The 21,704-nt window shown below is 43.7% G+C and overlaps 1 protein-coding gene across 1 annotated transcript in view; it reads right to left on the bottom strand.

The window, feature by feature from the left end:
* The window catches only part of ARHGEF3 (Rho guanine nucleotide exchange factor 3), a 78,527-nt gene extending 58,355 nt beyond the window's left edge, over window positions 1–20,172 (bottom strand). The window contains exon 1 of the mRNA XM_003257214.3: window positions 19,914–20,172. Within this exon, the coding sequence (XP_003257262.2) occupies window positions 19,914–20,009 (96 nt within the window). The 5' untranslated portion in view covers window positions 20,010–20,172. The remainder of the gene's footprint in view (window positions 1–19,913) is intronic.
* Window positions 20,173–21,704: the final 1,532 nt, after the last annotated feature.

Genomic DNA, 21,704 nt, shown 5'->3' with positions numbered 1-21,704 from the left:
GTGAGGTGGCTGGAAGGCAGGGCATGGTGCGATGGACAATATAGGAACGTAGGAGACATATGCAGCACTGAGGAGGCCTTCATAGAGCTGCTTGAGCAAAGGAGGAGTAAGACTGTGGGTACAGAAAGGGGAGCTGCCTTCGAGCTTGCAAATGACTCTTCATCTTATTTTTTTGGAAATAGAAAAAGATAATAATAATGAAATAATTGTTCCTAATTCTAAAATTTCCATTAAAATTTTTTTTTGTTATTTTTTCCCCTGGCACAGAGCTAACTGACCTAGTGTCATCTGTTCCCAGAAGATGAAAGACAAACAATGACGCCCAAATCCCAACGGAAACCTGGCTTCATTGATTAGGCCAAATGTGTTTCAGAATTATTGGTTTTTAACCCCCAAGGTGAGAAAAGGTCTTCAAACTCAGAACTATAATTTTCCTCTTGTATGCTTATCAGTGATTTCAACAAAGGGACTACAAGCTTTGTGGACTTTGACAAACCACCAGGAACTGTTCCGGGAGGCATCCCTGCTATCTTTGTCTTGGCTAATCTCAAACATGGAAGCCACATTCTTGTGTTTGTTTTCTCCAGCTGTGAGTTTGGTTGCCAGTTGCTTCACATTAGGCATCCAAGGGGGATTTGATTTCCTTTTTGATAAAATGGCTCAACTCTTTCCTCCATATTAAGATAAGGTGCTATGAGGAAAAGATCCCAATTTCCTTCTTCAAAAAAAAAAAAGCTGGGGTTTGTTTTGTTTTTGTTAATGAGGGAACAGGGACAGCCTGGATAACTAACATCCACAGAACACCCTGAGTTAGTTCAGTCTCAAACCCAAGCTGCAGACAGGCTTTCGGGCTACTGGATTGAGACTCCCAACAATCTCTTGCCCCGTCTCATGGAAGTGCTAAAGAGCAGATGATGAGAGAAGTCACAAGAGAGTCTGGACAAACCCACAAATTAAACCATCAACTCTCAGGTGCATAAAACTGAAAATATTAATGTTAGAGGGATGACGTTTATTCTCTGTATATCAAGCTCTGTCTGCCTAAGCCAGTCAGCACCAAAAGCAGATTCAGCACCTATGGCTTCTTGGCCAAAGTCTCCCTGTGAGGTGGTTGCTTTCAGGGAGAGCCTTGAATAAGGGAGAGGTATAAGGAGGACAGTTGGCAGTTGGCTGAGCTCACACAATGCTGGCAGGAGCCTCTGAAACCATGCTCAGAGGCCCTGCCCAAACCAGCTTCCCATAAAACGCAAATTAAAAAAACAGGGGTAGAAAGAAATCACACTTTATGACAATTTCTGTAGTCCTCCTAGCTTCATTTCCTCCTGGCCTCCCCTGCTTCCTTCAAGTCCAAAACACATGGTAGCAAAATACTATAGCTCTCTACTGTTTGTATAAACTGAATGGCAAAATGAAGGAAAGGTGGGGGTAGGGGGCAAGAGAGATGGATTTCTTCCGGTACACCCGGGAGAAGCAATTAATTTTACTACAAATTTGGAGAGGGCGAATGTTCATGGCATACCATTTTGTTTCTGAGAGAAGACTCAAGCAAGTTATTACCTTTATTCTTCTTGGTACCATTGAGTTTTTGCCCCCACATTGGAAAAGTAACCTGTCCTACTTGCCTGCCATAGGGAAATTCATTTTTGCTGAGTGAAGGTTTATGGGCTGAAAAAAAGAACCTTGGGAAATAATTCAGTAAAATACAAGACTCTAAGAGGTGAAGCAGGCAGCAGCCTAGGTTACAAACATAATCTCTAAGCAGAGCCAGTAAAATGAAACAAAACCACTGTTTCAGACACTATTTCTGGCTAAGGTTTCACTCTGCAATAACTTTCAAAGTTACTCGTTTTAGTCAACATTATAAGGGTAAGTCAACATTTGTCCTGGCAGCAAGCCCAAATCTGTTATTTTATTAGTCTGCTACTGGTTAAATTGGCCCAAGATTAAACAATCTAATAAATAGCCCTAAAATATTGAAGTTTAGCAGAAAACCACATTCAATTCTCTTTACACAGGATGTTACTATTACTTAACCTTGGGCAGAGGGAGAAATGCACACCCACACCCCTGTTAAGTTCCTTTTAGCAAACACCAGCCCCATTGCCTGAAATTCACCTTGCTCATGCCCAGACATGATGCTATAGACCTTCAGAGAAAGAGGAAGCCAAATATTTAGCTCTCTCTGCGGTCCCTGGCTCCACATCTGCCTTCTGAGGCAGAAAGGGCCAGATGCTCAGAGCTGGAGAACTTTAAAGAGTTCAACCTCTTTAAAAATTAGGAGAGTTGCCAGCAGCATCAAGTCTCTGTGGCCCTTACGGGAAGGCCAGCCACGGGCCCAGAGGATGTTTTCTCACATCAGATTATGCATTTTTGGCAAGAATGCCACAGAAATAACGTGCCCATAATGCCACACCCATCCCCCGGTCTGGAAAATGGGGTTGGACATCCCTGGTTGGATGATGCCAACAAGGCACCCAGAGGTAGAAAAGGTCTCCTGGTCACAGCCACAGGGTCCAGAGGACGGTCTCTGTGACTTTGGGGTTCCGGAGTCAGTCATTTCCTACTGACTTCTTGGAAACCTTTGGGTGGAATATATGTTCTGCATTTGTTTATCTCTGTAAAAGGGATTCCCTGGCTTCCCCTTGGATGGGGTTGGAGGGGAAGGGGGAAAAGGATGCCACTGGGAGTTCCATTCCTGCTTCTTTAAGGACATTTTCTGGGCTCTCTCAGAGCTTAGGAATAATCTGAATGCCTCTGCAGCAAGTGACAAAGTTCTTATCACTCTGGCCCGAAGAGTGCATCGATTCTTTGCAAAGGATCTAAGGATAAAATATGAGCCAACCTGTCTGGTCAGAGTGCAATACCCTATGACCTTGGGCCCAAAATATAACCTCTATAAGCTGGTTTCCTCTGCTGTGAAGTGAAGATGACTTTCCTACCTCCTCACAGAGTTGTTGGGAGGATCACAGGAGACTAGGTGTATAATATGCTTGGCAGATACCCACCTGTTAGTCCTCAGTAAATATCAGAGTATTGTCCTTATTTCTGATGTCCTGGGAGAGGCATGGTCTCTCTGCCAGCCTGCCCCCCTGCCCTCTTCTATTCCCTGCAGCACTAGATTTTGTCTTGATCCTTCCAGGGACAAAGCTGGAGTTCCATGTCACCTGCCAGAATCATACCAATAACTGCTCTGGCCACTGAGGCTGCTACGAGACCATGTATTTTGATTCCACATTCCTGCCTTCCTTTTCTTCCTGTGGTTTTATCATCTGTTTAGTCAAGCTCTGGCTGGATACAGCAAAACTAGCAGTGGTCTGGCAGGATTCAAGGCTATACTGGAAGAGAGGAAAGCAGTAAAATCTCTAGATAAGGACCCAAGTCCTAATCTTGGGTCCTTACAGATGTGTCTTGAGGTTTACATTATCCTCCCACCCGCCCACTGCCACCGACACTGCTGAATTATGGACTAGAAGAGCTGGTCTTGCCAGATCCCAATACTGTCTGGAATTAGGCAATGAGAGGAACTCTGGTCATTCAACCCATGTCAGATGTGCAAGGTGAAACTTCACAAAAATAATGTGTAACCAAGAAAGGACCACACAGAACCACAGAAAAGTCCTCTCTCTTTCTCATCCATCTGTCGTTCTTTGAAGCTCAGCATTATCTTAGCTTCCCAGAAGAGGAAAAAGAAGTACAGAGATGAAAAAGGATGCACAGATCTTAATCTCAGTGTCCCAAAGGAAGGACAGACTGTTCCAGCTGAATCTGGGATGATCAAACACATCTCAGGTAAGCAAAGCTGACAGGTCTGTCATCTGACTGAAAACTAGACAGGGACCAGGGATCCCAACTGGTTGCTGGGTAAAAACTACAGGGACGTCTGACCAAGGGCACTGGGTCTGCAGAAGAAAATGGATCCCCTTCTCTTGATGTCTAGTTGGTTTCTGTTTTTGACAACAACAATGATTTTGAGCAGACAGGCCTTGCAGAGATGTGACCTCCAGAGAGAAACACAAAATACGTTCAAGGTGCTCCCTGGTAACTCCCAGCTGTCCCTTCTAGCACAAATTATCCCTTCAAATGTTTGGTCCATGTGTGTCCTCAGAAGCACATGCCCACACTTAGAACCAAGGGACACAGCACCTGGGTGTTTTAGAACACTCTGCTTCCAGCCGAGAACAGAATACATTGAAATCTGATTATTCAGAATGGAAAAAGCGACTAGTCAAACAACCACATGGGACTGATTAAATTGGAAATAAATTTTTAAAAATCTTAAACTTTTCTGTTTTTGGCTTTCAGCTGACATATTACCACCCACTGAGCAATGGTATGCAGAAAAATAAGATGCAAAGCATGCTGTTCAGGAAACTGTGAGGTAAGTAATCTAAAACGGATTCATTTGGCATTTCTGTTGCCCCCACACACCCCAAATGAGCAGATGAATAGCTTTGAAATGTTATTCTTTGGGAGGGGTGTATGTGCATGTGCATGTGTGCATAACACAAAACTGATTTCATTTGTTGAGACACTTTCCATTCTGTAGTGCATTTTTAATGACAAGAATTTAAAAATACCCAGTAACAATGGATTTTTCCAAACGTTCATAACAAACACTGGCTCTCAGTGCTGTACATTTGCAACCTTGAAACATAGTGATTACGTGTTATTTTGAACTCTCAGCAATTAATATGCAACCAGATGTATCATTATCTACAGTTGATTAAAATGCAGAAGCCTGCGAATATAAAAAAACGATGTAGCACACGACAAAGAAGGCAAGGAGCTCAGAGACTCAGCTCTGCCCCCAGCATCACTCTCAGCTAGTTTCAATTCCAAAGAGATAATGGGGAAAATGGGTAGACAGTGGCAACTGACTTAAAATGAAAGAATAAGGCTGGGCGCGGTGGCTCACGCCTGTAATCCCAGCACTTTGGGAGGCCGAGGCGGGCGGATCACGAGGTCAGGAGATCAAGACCACGGTGAAACCCCGTCTCTACTAAAAATACAAAAAATTAGCCGGGCGTGGTGGCGGGCGCCCGTAGTCAGTCCCAGCTACTCGGAGAGGCTGAGGCAGGAGAATGGCGTGAACCCGGGAGGCAGAGCTTGCAGTGAGCCAAGACTGCGCCACTGCACTCCAGCCTGGGCGACAGAGCGAGACTCCGTCTCAAGAAAAAAAAAAAAAAAAAAAAAAAAAAAAAAGAATAAATACAAACCTGTGATTTGGTTGTTGGGTTTTGTTAAAAAAAAAAAAAAAAAAAAAAAAAAAAGTTGGCTAGCCATTGTAGAGTCAGTGGTAAGGGATGTCAATAAAAGTTTCCAGAAAAGACAAGGACATTTTGGTGGTAAAATAAAAATGGTATTTATTTCTGAGGCAAAGGATGCCTGTAGCAGAGAGCAGCAAGGTTCTCAAGTGTTTTCCAATATGGGTCATCTACAGAGGGACAGAGGGGAGGATTCCTTTGAAGACTGCTGGGAGTCTAAACTGGCAAAATAATTTCCTTGGTAAAGGTTTCCCAAGCACTGCCAGGTTGGGAAGGGCACAAGGATGGAGTGGAAGGTTCTTTTTTTACATACCAGTCCCTCCTTCCCTCTGCCCCAACATTTGAGAGTCAAGCAAGGGGTGCCCCTGAGTTTGCAAAGCAGGACTGTGCAGAGGGCCACCTGACCCTGCAAAGCTTCGCTCAATTGTGATTAAATAAATTATACCCTGCCAAGGCACTTGCCTACTAATAGACTCTAGCAATTTTCTAGAAACAGAGCAGTCATCCTGCTACACCTGACGCAGGTGTGACTCTTGTGACTCTGAAGCCCTATGTAAACAATGAGGGAAGCCTAGGAAAGGGAAGGAGGAGGCACCCAGAGCCATGAAGTCACACACGCTCTCATCTATGCCATACAGCAACCCCGTTATCCTATTTCATAGAGGAGGAAGCAGGTGTTCAGAGAAGTGAGATGACTTCCTCCAAGTCATTCCCAGTAATTAACTGGCAGTGGTGAAATCTGAATTCAAATCTACCTGCCTTGAAAACTTTCCCCACCACCCCCACACTGGCTTCCCAGGATATACAACTTCCTCTGATAATAATAATAATATAATAGCAATATACAAGAGGACTTTGTGCTAGGCTGTGCCAAAGTGCTTTCTGTGCATTATTTCCTTGACTTCTCTTAAGTTAGTGCTATTAATATACCCATTTCACAGTGTAGGCAACTGAGACTCCGAGGGGTTAAGGGCCTTGCCTGAAGTCACATAGTCCAAATTGAGCCCAACGCTATTAATTTAGGAAGGCCTGGGTTCTTAATTAACCACAGCATTGTTAGTTTCCTAAACCAGGGAGGAACCCTGAAATGACTAGGCTGTAGAGGCAGAAGGGAAGTAGACACTGATGCAGAGAGTGGAGGAGGAGAGAATGTTCATTCGGCATTCAAGCCCTATCACTCTGGAATCAGCAGCTCCTCTTGACTCCTCCCTCAGAATCTTAGTGAGCCCAGGTTCAAAGGTGTCCTGCTCATGTGCCCCCAGAAGATGCTGCCCTCTGCTAAGGGCACACTTGAGGACTGAGGGGTGGCAGGCATCCAGCATCAGGGAGCTCATTGGATGACCACTTCTCAATATTCCCCCTCCATAGTCTGCTAAGCTCCCCAGTGAAATTGCCTGCTTCTCCCCCTCCCCGTGGTTGACAGTCACTACCCGTATGGTCATGTTGTTAACGACTTGGTCAAACTGAAGTAGAAGTTCCTTGAGGACAGAAAGCATGCCTTTTCTAAACCAGGGGGAAAATCATACACAGAGCCAGGTCTCAATAAATATTTATGGACAATTAAAGAGCATTAGGGGTCATTTTTTAGTTGTCTAGCTCTTTACCAGCTCGTATCCATCACACTATGGAGTTTCCCTACATTTCCAACAAAGGATCTATTTATAAATAAAGCACCCTGCAAATGAATAGGGCATGAAGAGCTCAAAGCAACCTAATCCACCCTCATCTGCTTGCCTTGGGTCTGTTTCTGTGGTTGGCATTTGGCTAGGATTCTCAGATGATGCATGTCAGGTGGGAGCCGGCCTCAGGACAACTTGCTCCCTACTCCTCTGGCCAGGGTGCCTCTCTACCCAGAGCTCACACACCAACCCCTGTTTGAAAGTCATTCTGGGAACAACCAGAAAGCCACACTAGATTTTTTTGCTATTCTACCTGGCAGAAATGAATGTGAAGCTTGCCAGTATCCTTGGAACATCTTTTGTTTCAAAAATAATAATGCCCAATGCTAACTCTGATCCCTTTATTTCCCACAAAGGAAGGAGCTACCTCCTAGCAGATGCCTTGCTAAGTATAACCACCTATAGCTTCTACTCAACTGATCTACATTCAAGATAGATGCTGCCGCTGCCGCTGCCGCTGCCGCTGCCGCTGCCGCTGCTAATGACCTATTAAGTACTTGTTTGGTGGAAGCCCTTTATGTGCCTATTTCATCTTCACAATTCCCTTGCAAATTCCCATTTTTCAGCTGAGGAAACTAAGGCTTAGAGGATGAGACACAAGTCCGAGATCTCTCAGCTCACAGGTGGCCAAGTGGGGATTCAAACTCAGTTCAGGCTGACTTCCAAATCCAGGTTCTTAACCAGTACATTCTAGGGCTGACTCCAATTAAGGTGTAATCTCACCCAGTCCTTCCCACCAGAGTGAAGGGAAAAAGGAACAGGATGGATTGAATCATTTTAGCTGGAACTTTGGCATGTTCTTTGAAGCTTTGAAAAGAAAAAGATTTATGTTCTGAGGACAGAAATCTAGTTTTATTTTTTAAATTGGCTAACATGTAGCACAGATTCATTTCCTATAACACATTAAAGCCAATTTTTATCTACTTAGTATCTGAAATTTGGGTCCTATGCTAAATGTCCAAATTTCAAGTTTAGTTTTGCAAGTGACTGTGTCAAACTTGGGAACTTATTGTAGAATTCTAATCCTAGAAAACCCCTCAGAACATGCCTTGTTCACTGTTTCCAAACTCTCTGTATTGCCATGATAATTTTTTGCCATATGTACATGTCACCTGAGGTATTATGTAATATTTCCTTAATTAGTCATTTTTTACTTAAAAACTTATTGTAAAAATAAACTCTATCACTGCCTTAAATGGAAAATCACTATCACCTGCCATAAACAGACACTAACTTTAAAAAATGAACGCTGAGGCCTACACTTAGTTACACAGGGAAATTATCAAGTGATGGGGAGGTGTTAAAGACACACTAATTCCAAGTGGAAACTTGACATAATCAGAAGGATCAGAGAATTTAAAAGGGAAAGTGATTAAATTATTATGGGATTTGTCTTTGTAAGATTTGAGCTGCCCAAGTGGTATGAAACCCACCTTCTGTGAAATAATGAACTAATCCAGTCCTCTCATTCCAGAAACAGACTCTGAAATACCAAGAAGCTAAGCCTACCTTTGCCCTGTCCCCAGCTACTTGGGAAGCTCTTATAAGAACCAGCTTAGAAATAACTGCTGCATTTAAGAGACTTTCGAAGCAAGCTCCTGTTCCTTGATGTTGGTGCCAGAATCAAGCTCACTCTTCTAGGCCCTTGGAAACTGGGCATAAAGCATTCAGAGACTAATAAGAGAATGCAATGTGTCTTTTCTGATGCTCTGTCCTTCAAAGCTCTCAGATATGTCACCATCAAACATCTGAGGAGGAAGGAGGTGGAGGTGACAGTTCATCATGCATCTGTGGCTTACACACAAGAAACCATCAGTTTCCCCTCTTCTAACAGCTTATTTCCTTCTTTACAGTGGTTTCTGACTCCTTCTGCAAGATCACACCCAGATGTCCCCAACACAATCACCAGGATGGCTGAGAAAATGAACCAAGACTGCCAAAACCTAACACGATATTGATGAGCCACTTCCACCCCTCCCCAACCTGTGTGAAGTCAAAAATTAAAAATGGTCTTCCCCAGTGACCTTTAGTTATCTTCTCTGTATTTGCCTGGGGTCGTTCTTGACATGCCTGTGTCACTTGCGATTATGAAATGTTAGTATGCCAACATAAGATAGCACACTTGAAATGGGAGCTTGCCCTGGCCTTGGGTTCAGAAAGCACCCACAGGGAAGACTTACCATTTTGCCCCTCTCAGCCATCTGGCCCAACTCCATCTCTTTCTGCCACTAGCTTGTTCCCTTTTTCTTTCTGTAGCGTATTCCTCTAGGAAGACTCCACGTTTCCAAATCTGACAGCCCATGGCACGTCCAAAACATTTACCTTTCTTTTTTCCTTTTCACATTTTTTTTTCAGGGTTCCGACACAGGCTGTCAGCTTTATTTAATTCAATCAGGTTGCCAACTTCTAATGCTAATGGTATCTACAGAGTGCCCTCAGGAAATGCTGTATTTCTTCGTATGATTTATCACCTCTGCTGCAAACATTAGGTCTGCAGAGTTCAGAAATACATCATTTTAAGATATGCCATGGCCAGAAGTGGTGGCTTATGCCTGTAATCCCAGCACCTTGGGAGGCCGAGGCGGGAGGATTACTTGAACCCAGGAGTTCGAGAACAGTCTGGGCAACATAATGAGACCCTGACTCTACAAAAATAAAACAATTGAAAGAAAATTAGCCAGGTATGGTGGCACACGCCTATAGTCCTAGCTGTAGTCCTAGGACTACAGCTGTAGCTACTCTGGAGGCTGAGGTGGGTGGGAGGATCACTTGAGCCTGAGAGGTTAAGGCTGCAGTGAGCCATGATTGTGCCACTGCACTCCAGCCTAGGCGACAGAACAAGACCCTATTTCTAACACAAACCAATAAACAAAATACATCACCCATGTGTATAGAAGTTTGTATCTATCCATTCCTTGTGGGCTTTTCGTTTTAACAGTGATCTCACATCAAATTTAAAGTAGGGCCTTGCAGTTGGAGATTACTCTGCACAGTGTTCTGGCTAACTTTAATGGGGTTCACTTAGAACACCCCCAGAGAGACAGTGCTGCTTATCACCTACCCAGAACCATGACTGGCTTAAGCCAACATTGTGGTATGCCAAGAGGTCAAGGCTGGGCAAGGAGGGACCAACATTTGGGCCCTGCCTCCTAATTTCTCTGAATCTCTTTTTCCTCAGTTGACAAACAAAAAAGACAGCTCCAGAAAAAAAGAAAAACGAAGAAAAAATGAAAAACTAAAAAAAGAAAACCTAAAAACAAACAAAATAGCAAAATTAAAAAAAAAAAGAAAAAGGACAGTCCTTGCCTTGTCCAGCTCCCTCAGCTAATGCAAGGCTCAAAGGAGTTAATGCATGTGAAAATAAGTGACTGCTGGCTGGGTGCGGTGGCTCACGCTTGTAATCCCAGCTACTTGGGAGGCTGAGGCAGGAGAATCGCTTGAACCCAGGAGGTGGAGATTGCAATGAGCCAAGATCTTGCTGCTGCACTCCAGACTGGGCAAAAGAGTAAGACTCTGTCTTTAAAAAAAAAAAAGAAAGAAAAGAAAGAAAAGAAAATAACTACTATCTGAACAAAGGGTGGCATTGCTCTAGATTTATTGAGTACAATGAAAAAGGAGGAAGGTGTCCTGATTGCAACATGCCTGTCCCCTCTTCTCTACATCCCATATGCACACATATAGGTTTAAATTGGTTACAATGAGTATATAATCCATGCTCAACTTTTTTTCCTCTTTATTTGTTCAGGAACACTAGGGTATTTCTGTTTGCTAGTGAGTAATGGCTGCAAATGATGTCACTGACCCCTGTGCCAGAGGCCATGGTCATGGAGCTATTGCTCTATTGTAGGACAGAGAGGTTGTTGGCTTTTCTGGCCAGTTAAATAGGAAAGGATGCTAGACTGGAACCAAACCATCAGACTTCAAGCTCCAGCTAGGCCATTCCCAGCTGTGTGATCTTGGGCAAATCATTGGACCTCTCTGACCCTTGGTATCTCATCTTTAAAATGAGGACAATTATATACTCGGGTAAGCCAAAGCACATTAAAGTGCCTTGAAACTGTAAAATGCACAAATACAAAGCATAGCTATTATTGCAAATAATGTCATTATGAACAACTTTGGAAATACAGCCTTTTCCCCACAAGAGCTAGAATACTATGTCCAAAGATCTGAACAATTTTTGTCTTTTAGTATGCACAGAAAGTGTGTTATTTTCTTTTTTTTAATTTTTTTTTTTAAATAGAGACAAGTTCTTGCTATGTTGCGCAGACTGGTCCCAAACTCCTGGGCTCAAGCGATCTGCCTGCCTCAGCCTCCCAAAGTGCTACAATTACAGGCATGAGACACTGTGCCCCACCAATAAGTGTATTATTTTCCTGCAACATTCACGGCATTGGGTTTTATTTATTTTTATTTTTATTTTTTTGAGACAGAGTCGCACGCTGTTGCCCAGGCTGCAGTGCGGTAGTGTGATCTCAGCTCACTGCAACCTCCGCCTCCCGAGTTCAAGCAATTCTCCTGCCTCAGCCTCCCAAGTAGCTGGGATTACAGGCTCCCGCCACCAGGCCCAGATAATTTTTGTACTTTTGTATTTTTTTTTTTGAGACGGAGTATCGCTCTGTCACCCAGGCTGGAGTGGTGGCGTGATCTCAGCTCACTGCAAGCTCCGCCTCCTGGGTTCACGCCATTCTCCTGCCTCAGCCTCCTGAGTAGCTGGGGCTACAGGCACCCACCACCGCGCCCGTCTAATTTTTTGTATTTTTTAGTAGAGACAGGGTTTCACCACGTTAGCCAGGATGGTCTTGATCTCCTTGACCTCGTGATCCGCCCGCCTCAGCTTCCCAAAGTGCTGGGATTACAGGTGTGAGTTACCACGCCCAGCTTGGTTTTATTATGTCTTAAAAATAGTTGCAACATCAATTAGGTATAAAGTAGCACCTTATTATTGCCTTTTTCATTTCTATAATTCCTACTACAGTGAACATTTTAAATAATCTTTACTGTTCCTTGTGTGTGAACTACCTTCTAGTATCTTTGGCTTATTTGTCAATGAATATCTTAGGGTATTTTTTAAATATCTGTATAAATTATATGACAAAGATGTTAATCTTTAGTCTGTCATTTTTATTTCAAAAATCTTTTTCAATATATTAGTGTACTTCTCTTGTCTAAAGAAGCATATTAAGCCTAAAAGAAATCCTGTTTGTTGACATAGTATCATACAGTATCTTTGCGCTTATTAATACTCAAGTTTTTCAGGCACACTAAAGATGTCCAGAAGAAATAAGCAAGGACAGGAAAGAGATAGGACAGTATGTCACATTTGGAAAAGTTAAGGGAACCAGGAGTACCAGGCCAGGAGAAGGAAAACATCTGAGGGGAGAGAAAGGAGAGAATGCACATGTGCGTGGAATGGGAGAGGTGCGGAGAGAGAGTAGTTTTCAAATCCTTAGGGGGATAACACATAAGAAAGCATTACTGGGCTAGGTATGGTGGCTCATGCCTGTAATCCTATCACTTTGGGAGGCCGAGGGGGTGGATTATCTGAGGTCAGGAGTTTGAGACCAGCCTGGCCAACATGGTGAAACCCTGTTTCTACTAAAAATACAAAAATTAGCAGGGCGTGGTGGCGTGTGCCTGTAATCCCAGCGACTCGGGAGGCTGAGACAGGAGAATAGCTTGAACTCGGGATGCAGAGGTTGCAATGAGCTGAGATCGTACCACTGCACTCTAGCCTGGGCAACAAGAGCGAGACTCTGTCTCAAAAAAAAAAAAAAAAAAAAAAAGCAATGTTACAACTAAGAAAGGATTTTCTCATCATCTATACTGAACACAGATGGAGTACAGTCATCCTTCAGTATCCAGGGGTGATTGGTTCCAGAGGCCTCTCAGATACCAAAATCTAAGGATGCTCAAGTCCATGATATAAAATGGCATACTGTTTGCCTGTATCCTACACACATCCTCTTACACTTTAAATCATTTCTAGATTACTTAGAATACCCAATACAATGTAAGTGATAATCGTTGTTATCCTGTATTGTTTTTTGTTATTTAAATTGTTGTAGTGTTATTTTTTATTGTTTTATTCCCTAATATTTTCTTTTCTTTTCTTTTCTTCTTTTTTTTGAGACAGGGTCTCCCTCTTTCACCCAGGCTAGGGTTGCAATGGCACAATCTCAGCTCATTGCAGCCTCAAACTCCCTGGCTCAAGCAATTCTCCCACCTCAGCCTCCCAAGTAACTGGGACTACAGGTGTGTGTTACCATGCTTGGTGAATTCTTTGATTTTTTTTTTTTTTTTTTTTTTTTTAGAGATGGGGTCTCGCTGTGTTGCCCAGAACGGTCTCAAACTCCTGGGCTCAAGCAATCCTGCTGCCTCTGCCTCCCAAGGTCCTGGGATCCAAATATTTTTGATCAATGGTTGGTTGAATCGTGGATGTGGAACAAGTGGATACAGAGGGCCAACTGTATACAACCTAAAATGTTGTCCCTGGAGGTGTTAAGCAGAGATTGAATGGATCTGGCAGCAGATAAGAATTGGGCTACATGTTCTCAACAGGCCTTTCCCACTCTGAAGTTCTCTGATGCAATGACCCTGGGTCATTTCCTGGAGGCTGGATTTGTTTGTTTCATAAATCCTCAGAAAAAAAAAAAAAGCCTGTTTTGCTACCCCTTTCCTCCTCATCTTAAGAGCCAGAAAGAAGAAAAAGGTCTAGTGAACTTACCGTTAAAGTTTCTCATTCAGCTTCAATTAACTGAAATTTACTAACAATCAGGGCTACTTTCTCTCAAAAGGACACAATGGTCCAAACAGAAAGTCCGGGCACAAGGGTTTCTAGACTTAAAAAGAACCCACTCCTTTCCCAGCCAGTAGAAGGTTTGGAAACCTTTCCTGATTAACTTGTGACACAGTCTCTTTTTTTTTTTTTTTGAAGATGGAATCTTGCTCTGTTGCTCATACTGGAGTGGCACTCGGCTCACTGCAACCTCTGCCTCCCAGGTTCAAGCGATTCTCCTGCCTCACCCTCCTGAGTAGCTGGGATTACAGGTGTGTGCCACTACGCCTGGCTAATTTTTGAATTTTTAGTAGAGACGGGGTTTCACCATCGGTCAGGCTGGTCTTGAACTCCTGACCTCATGATCTGCCCACCTCAGCCTCCAAGTGCTAGGACTACAGGCGTGAGCCACCATGCTGGGCGTGACACAGCCTCTTCTAAACTAGTTACTGGTGTCAACTAATTAGAAAAAAAAAAAAAAGGAAGGCAACAGAAACCACTGGCTTTCACTCCTGACAGTCCATGAGCCAACATAAGAATAAATGGCAATGCAGTCACGGCAATTTCCTCATTTTGTGTGACCTCTACCCATTGTCAAGGCTGACAAATTATGGAAGGCAATTGCACACATACATCACAAAGTAGCCCTTCCAGATACACACATCGTCAATAACAATTACATTTACACAGGGCTTTGCAAAATTAGGATGTGATCAGTAATTTATTTTCTTTCAGTAGTTATGAAAACAGTGGCATATGTCCAGGATTTTTACGGGCAATCACAGGGTGTCTCAAGAAAATGACACAATTTGCAAATATCCAGATGGTATTTGGGCCTTCCAGTGATTGGTTTACACAGAAGGCTTGTGGTTAATATAGATAAGCAAAATGACTAACAGAACTAACGGTGGCACCTCCACAGAGCTAAGCATGCAGAATTCTGCCAAAGACCAGCTCCTTGGTCTTGAGAAACACAAAATGAAAATTACTAAAACTCTCCCAAATGGGGGCTTGCAAACCTCACTCCCATGGGTTGCAGCCATTCTATGAAGTGGGCTGCCAGAAGTATTGACTAATGGTGGGGTTTCCTACCCAGATACTCAGGAAAAAAATGGGACTTTGAGCATCAGGCAATTTTTTGGGCAGGTGGGTTCATCCTTCACGTGTTATGTGGTGAGAAGACCAATGATTTAGTCACTTAGAGGCAATGTGATGTAGTTGGAAAAGTACAGACTTCAGGGTCAACTGGGATTTTAGTCTCATCTCCTTGACCCAGCATTAAAGCCATCCTGGGAAAGCCACTACCCTGTTCTGAGCCTCAGTTTCTTCTTCTACAAAAGGGGGCATTAATACCAACCTCATAGGATTACTGTGATGATTAAAGGACTTACGGTAAAGCCCCTAATGCACTGCTGTGTGTAAAACAACATTCAGGAAATTAGGCTGGTGATCATCAGGTTTCTTAAAACCACTTTAAGAATCTTTTTTTTGAGATGTAAAGGTCTTAATAATAATGACATTTTTTGAGCACTTACTACATGCTAGGCACCATGGTTAGCACTGTATATGAAACATCTCATTTGACCCTCACTATTGTCCTAGGAGTTAGAGCTCTCATCATCTCCATTTTACCACTGAGGAAACAGGTTTGGAGAGGCACAGTAGCTTGTCCAAGGTCACATCACTAGCAGGTGGTGGAGACAGCATTGAGACTCAGGCAGTCTTATTCTAGTCAATGCCCTTGAACAGCATTAAATGTACACACGTAAAGTCAACACATCTTCCTCTTCTGTTGCTAGTTCATGTGCATTCTTAAGGACCAAGATTCCCATAATAATTTTCCAACTGAACAACCTCGGAATGATGGCTCAATGACCATAACCAGATCCTATAGCAAGTGATGGCCTTTTTGTGGGTAGCTCCGTGTGGCTTCCCACCCAGCAAGATCTCTGAGGTCATATGATTCCTGGAGTCTATTTAATCATCTGAGGAAATTACAGGATTCTAACTGAAATAACTCCTTATGACTAGTTTCATGTGTGTTCAGGTATACTATCAGTTCAATACAATATGATACAGATTCCAAGAAATGTATAGATTACTAGAAACCAGTAACCCTTTAGCTTTTCAGCTGGCATTCAAGAAGTACAGCCCGAGGTGCATACAATTTTAAAATGCACATGTTGACTGACAGAGGCATAAATCGTGGCAGGAGCATAGGGTTCACCTTGCCCTTTAGAAGTGAGCCTTAAAGGATACCTTCTCAGTTATGTAAGGTGCTCAAGGTTATACTTAAAAGATAATATTTTAAAGTATTTTGCATGTCTGTTAAGTTTTGTATTACCACCCCACCTTTTATCCCACAGAGGTAAACACCCTTAGGTGCTACAAGGGACGCTGATATTAAATGCCGGACGGAATCTATCAGGAAATTTGGCATTGGATCTTGGCTTAGCTGCTGATTTTCTTTGCAGCTTTCTGCAAATCACTTCCCCTCAGTGTCCTTATTCATAAAGTGGAGAGAACAGTACAAGCTTTATGTTAACCTTACAACACGTTTGGGGTCTCAAGTGAGACACTAGACATGGTAGACATAGAAAAGGAACAGAGAGCTCTGTCATTTCTAGGTGCATGTCATTATTCTCAGGGTCATGCAAGGCTACTGGCCAAGTCAAAATCAGAACCTATATTTTGGAGACCCAGGGCAGTATTCAGCTATTCATGAGATAGGCCTATGGTCTATGGCACTACAAATTTTTAAAACTGCTGAGAGTCAAAAGCAATGGCTACAAATACCATTAACTAAATCAGGCCTAATCTGACCAATATCTAAGATGGTAAATTTTCAAACCGAAAGTAAGTTGTCCACCAAGTTGTCAGATATATTCTTATAAAAATAACAGAAACACCTCTTTGTATTTTGATTAAAAATGAATTGGACCTAAAACTCTTAAAAGCTTCTCACAAGGCTCTAGCTTCCTTAGCCAATGTGTCCACCTTACCTGAGCTTGCTTCCTTTTCTTTAACTTTGTGTTTTTTTTTTAAGCCTTCTTTTTAAAAAGCAAACCTCACTACGGGGAAATATTGATTTTTAACTTACAATCAGGATAATTCATTAGAGGTAACACATTTTCTTTTAGTGATTTGATCAGGTCTTTAGGGCAGCTATGTAGACCAGTCCCTCCTGGCATGGGAAGTAGATGACCAATAAATACAAAAACAGATAAACTGAACAAAGCTGCATAAAAGATCAGAAGAAATAAACTTAATGCTCACATCATATCACATTTTTCTGTGAAAGTCTAGAGCCATGAACTAAGCTCCTTAGATTTCACAATTAATGATTACAGCCAGCAGGATCTCACTGATTATGGATATTAAAATTAAACATTTGTCACCCAACTCAAACCCCCATGTCATAAGAAATAGCAGATTAAGAGGCAGTATTATACTAACAGACATGCAATATTATAATCCCTGTAGAATATTTTCAAAAGCTTAAAATAGATCATTTAAAGAAAATGAAAATATATTTTTTAAATTTCATTTTTTGCGTTCACTGGAAACTACCACAAATAAAAAATTACAAATCACTTAAATCTTCAGTAGAAATTTTACTTGCTTTTAAGAGAATGCTTATTTTTGCATTTTTTCTACTCAGTGTACGGTATCAAATGCACATCAACGCCACTTGCCTGTTCCCCAGGAGCCTTTTCCTAAGTGGCTTTCCCCAGTACACTTGCTGCAAGGATAGGAGTGAATGCTAGAAAGCACTTGCCAGTGCCATGCTGTGTGCACTGTCCTACCCATGGCAAATTCGGAAGGAACACCCATTACACATGGCCATCAAATGTTTAAAGGGCACAGGTGCTCTGTTGCAATGGCCTTTGAAGGTCAAGTCCTGTTTTCCTAGAAAGGCCCCTGGATAGATCCATTTTTCTTTTTATTATAACCACATTCTTTCTACAAAGAAAACAATCACTCTTAAAAAAATACTTTCAGAGGAATTAACAGTCAATGCCTAGTTTATAAACAATTATATAATCATGTTTTTCAAAAGGCTGACTAGTGAATGCTATTTTTTAATTTACGAATACTGACGACACCTACTGGTGGAAAATATATTTTAGTTAACTGCTTATGGAGAAGCTAGGCCTGCAAGGGTTGGCTGCCTTTTGCGCTGATAACGAAACCAGAAAACTACCCACTAAACTCACTTAGGTTTATTTTTCCAATTTTGCCAGTTTCCATTATCAGGAAGTGATATGCTCATCAATGAAGCTAAGAGATATCTCTGCCTCAAAGTGTATAAAGCATACTTGATTTAGTGTTTAAATCAAACACTAAAAAACAAACAAAACCCCAATGGTGATATCTGAAAAATATTTACCAACTATTTCCAAAACTATTCCAACCCCTTCCTTATTTCTCACACCAGGAAATCCCCATACAAGGAAACTAAGTCATATTTTATAGTCTAGATCCAGCTACCAATGAAGAAAATTAATATTTGACATAAGTTTCATATTTGTGATATATAGACGTATCTATATTCTATGTATAAGAATAAAATAAAATTAAGCAGGCAAGTTTTACCTAAGCCTTTAGAGCTAAACTACTCAAAAACAGGACTAAGTGATAGTAGAAAGGGACTGGTTAGAGTCCTCAGCTATCCTCACTATTCTTTTCTTTGGCCCACTTCAATTTATTAATTACATTGGTTATGCCTTTCTTCCTTACAAAAGGAGTTTGAGTGGGCACCACTTGCGCTGCTCCTACGTTCATTAAATTAGGAAGTTCCCACTGAAAAAATATTATATCCATTCCAGGCCTGACCAACCTGAATTCTATGCAGGTGCTGCGCTATCAAACCTTAAGTAAGACTCCAAATGCCACTAGGGCCATCACACTTTCACAGCTGCTGGCAACAAAAACTCTGTGATAATATTCGATTGAGCTGGCGTGTAGGGTTGGGTTTGAGTGAGGGAGAAGAAGTTTGTGCTCAGCGTATAGAAAGCTGAATACAACCAGAGACTGTTTGGAGTCCTGTCAGCTTGGAGCAGCTCTTGCTAGAGGAAATGAATCTTCGATGGTGTGCTCCCGAATATACATGATTCAGTGAGCCAAGTGCATACAGCTGAGCAGACCCAAGGAAGGCGAGTGGGTGGAACCTCAAGAATGCTGTGACAAGGCCGGATGCACACCTGCCTTCAGCCTTTCCCCAGTGGTGGTGGTGATGTTTGATGTTTGCAGAGTGAGGTGTGGGAGAGTGGAAAGCTCCCAGATACACGCATGAGCGGCAATGACCAGCTGGGTCCTGTGGGTTCCACCGCAGCTTGACCACAGCAAAGCTGTAATCTAGTGAAAGCGACTGTATTCCCTAAGACCCTCAGAGAGAGGGATGCTTTCTCCTCCAGCTGAACCCAACCTTTAAGGCCAGTGAGCTATGTGCCAGAGAAATAACATGCAGGAGGAAAAGGCAGACGAAACATAACCTGGGAGCACTCCTTCACATCGCCCGCAAGGCACAGGAAAGTTCCCACAAAGAGAAATGTTTCCAACGTTCCAAGGCAGCTTTCCATTGCCCTAAGGACTTTAATTCATTTTCAAGATCCATGTGGGAGACACTCCAATTTACTCATTCAGCCCCAGCCCCCCGGCTGAATGACCCTCACTGGCCACAGGTGATAGGCAGAGGTGCTGTGTCCTGTCTTCGCTGCCAAAAGGCTGCAAGGCCAAGTCTGACAGGTGAGAGGGCTGGAACTTCCCTCTGCTCTCCCAACCCAGGCAAAAAGAAACTCGCTTAAAGGGTAGCTCTTCCCTGACACTGGGGCTTGCTGACAGTAGGAGAAAGTCCCTCTGAGGGTCCAGACAGAAGATGCACAGTCTGAGAGCCCTGCAAAGGCAAGGAGGCGGCTGCTCCCAGACCGGCAGGTAGAGGGACAGGGAGAGAGGAGGCAGCTAGTGCTTGGTCCGCAGAGAAAGAGCGAGAGAAAACGAGACAGGGTGAGAGATGGCGACGGGGAGACACAAAGAAGACCGTGTGAGAGATGTAGAGAGAAAGTGGCACACACGGAGAGTGAGAGATGGAAACAGAGACAGTGACACCGGACGGGCGCCGAGAGTGGGAGATGGAGGGAGACGAGACAGGCAGATGACCCCTAGAGGTCCAGGTGCAGGGCGCGGCCCTACCTCAGCGTCCTTGGCCGGACCACTGGCCGGGGGTAGCTCCAGGCTGCAGTTCGCCCTCTTGACCGTGAGGTAGAAGGGGTAATCCTTGGCCACCATGGCGGCTGCCGGGCCTGCCCTTTGGGATGTCACCGCTGACCCTAGGCGACTACAAAACTCCCAGGCGAAAGGGGGCCCCAGCTCCACGATGCCGGGCGGCGGCGGCGACACGGAGACCAACAGCCGGCTTCTAGCCGGGCGGGACTCGACTGGGCTCCGGAGACGAGTGGGCGGGACCGTGCCAGCCACACCTTGATGGGTGGGGAGGGGGCGGGCCGCCGGCTCGGCACCGCCCCACGCTGCCGGGAGGGCCCACGTGCCGCCGCGCGGACACTTCCTGGGGCTGCGAGGGGCGTGGGGCGGTCCCGCAGGTGGAGAGGGACCGCTCTCTCCCAGCTGGCATTCGACTCCGGGCGCCCCCCGCGGAGCGTGGGCCGCGATTGCGGGGCAGGCAGACCCCGTGATAGCTCCTTTCGGGCTCTTTGGCTGGGGCGAAACCGGGCGACGGGGAGAAAGGAGGCTGTAGTGACACCCGGAGGCAGGAAGGAGCCTGGGGGAAAAGCGAGCGTTTTAAAAGCCCACATTAGAAAGGGGTGGTGTTCTCTCTTGCCCTCTTCCCAGGGCGACGGGGAGAAAGGAGGCTGTAGTGACCCCGGAGGCAGGAAGGAGCCTGGGGGAAAAGCGAGCGTTTTAAAAGCCCACATTAGAAAGGGGAGGTGTTCTCTCTTGCCCTCTTCCCAGGCCACTGCACGCTTTTTTTTTTTTTTTTTTTAAATGAATGTCACTGGAGTATAATCTACAAATGGCAAAATGCACCCATTTTTAAGAGTACCGTTTGTTGAGTTCTGACAAATGTAAACACCCGTATAACCACCTCCACAGTCGGTATACAAAACATTTCCACCACCTCCGGAAAATTCCCTCGAGACCTTTCCCTTTGCACCCACTTTTAAATTTGACTAGCATATTCAGAGGCTGCTTGACACTCGAGGGCAATCTGACAGGGTGTCCTTCAAGTATAAAGCTGTGCATGGATGACCCGGCACCACCACACCTTTCTGGATCCTTTTTTGAGAAACAATGACATTGTAAATGCCCAAGAAGGCGACTGATCATAAGGTTGTTTGCAGCAGCCCTGTCTGGGGCAGTAAAAAATAAAAAATAACTGGAAACAATGGTAATATATCCATCAATAGGGAGTGCTTAAATAAACTTTCCTCACTGTGTAATACCACTTAGCAGCAGTGAAAAAGGAGATGGGTCTATGGGTGTGGCATGGAAAGATCTCCAATGTATTAGACTCAGTTTAAAAATAATTGCAGACTAAGCACAATACAATACCATTTGTGTTAAAAAAAAATTACAAGTTTACCAAAGAATATCATATATTTTCTATAGAGACATATTTGTGGGTAAATAGCATTGAACACTGTCTAGAAGAATCCACAGCAAGCTTTTACCAGTTCCCCTGTGGCTGAAGGGAAGCACCACCATAGCTGGCTAATTTTTAAATTTTTTGTAGAGGCAGGGTCTTGCTATGTTGCCTAGGCTGGTCTTGAACTGTTGGCCTCAAGTCACACTGCTGCCTTGGCCTTCCAAAGTGTTGGGATTACAGGTGTGAGCCACTCTACCTAGCCATCTTTTCTTTTTTCTTTTCGGCCCTAAGGATACTGCAATGAGCAACCCAGTCCCAGCGCTATCAGACTTCGCCAGGGTGACTATTTTCTTCACCAAGTGCTATAAGTACATTTTCCA

Source organism: Nomascus leucogenys, chromosome 4 (genome assembly GCF_006542625.1).
Source record: "Nomascus leucogenys isolate Asia chromosome 4, Asia_NLE_v1, whole genome shotgun sequence".
Classification (NCBI taxonomy): Eukaryota; Metazoa; Chordata; class Mammalia; order Primates; family Hylobatidae; genus Nomascus; species Nomascus leucogenys.
This window is presented reverse-complemented; position numbering and strand designations above follow the sequence as displayed.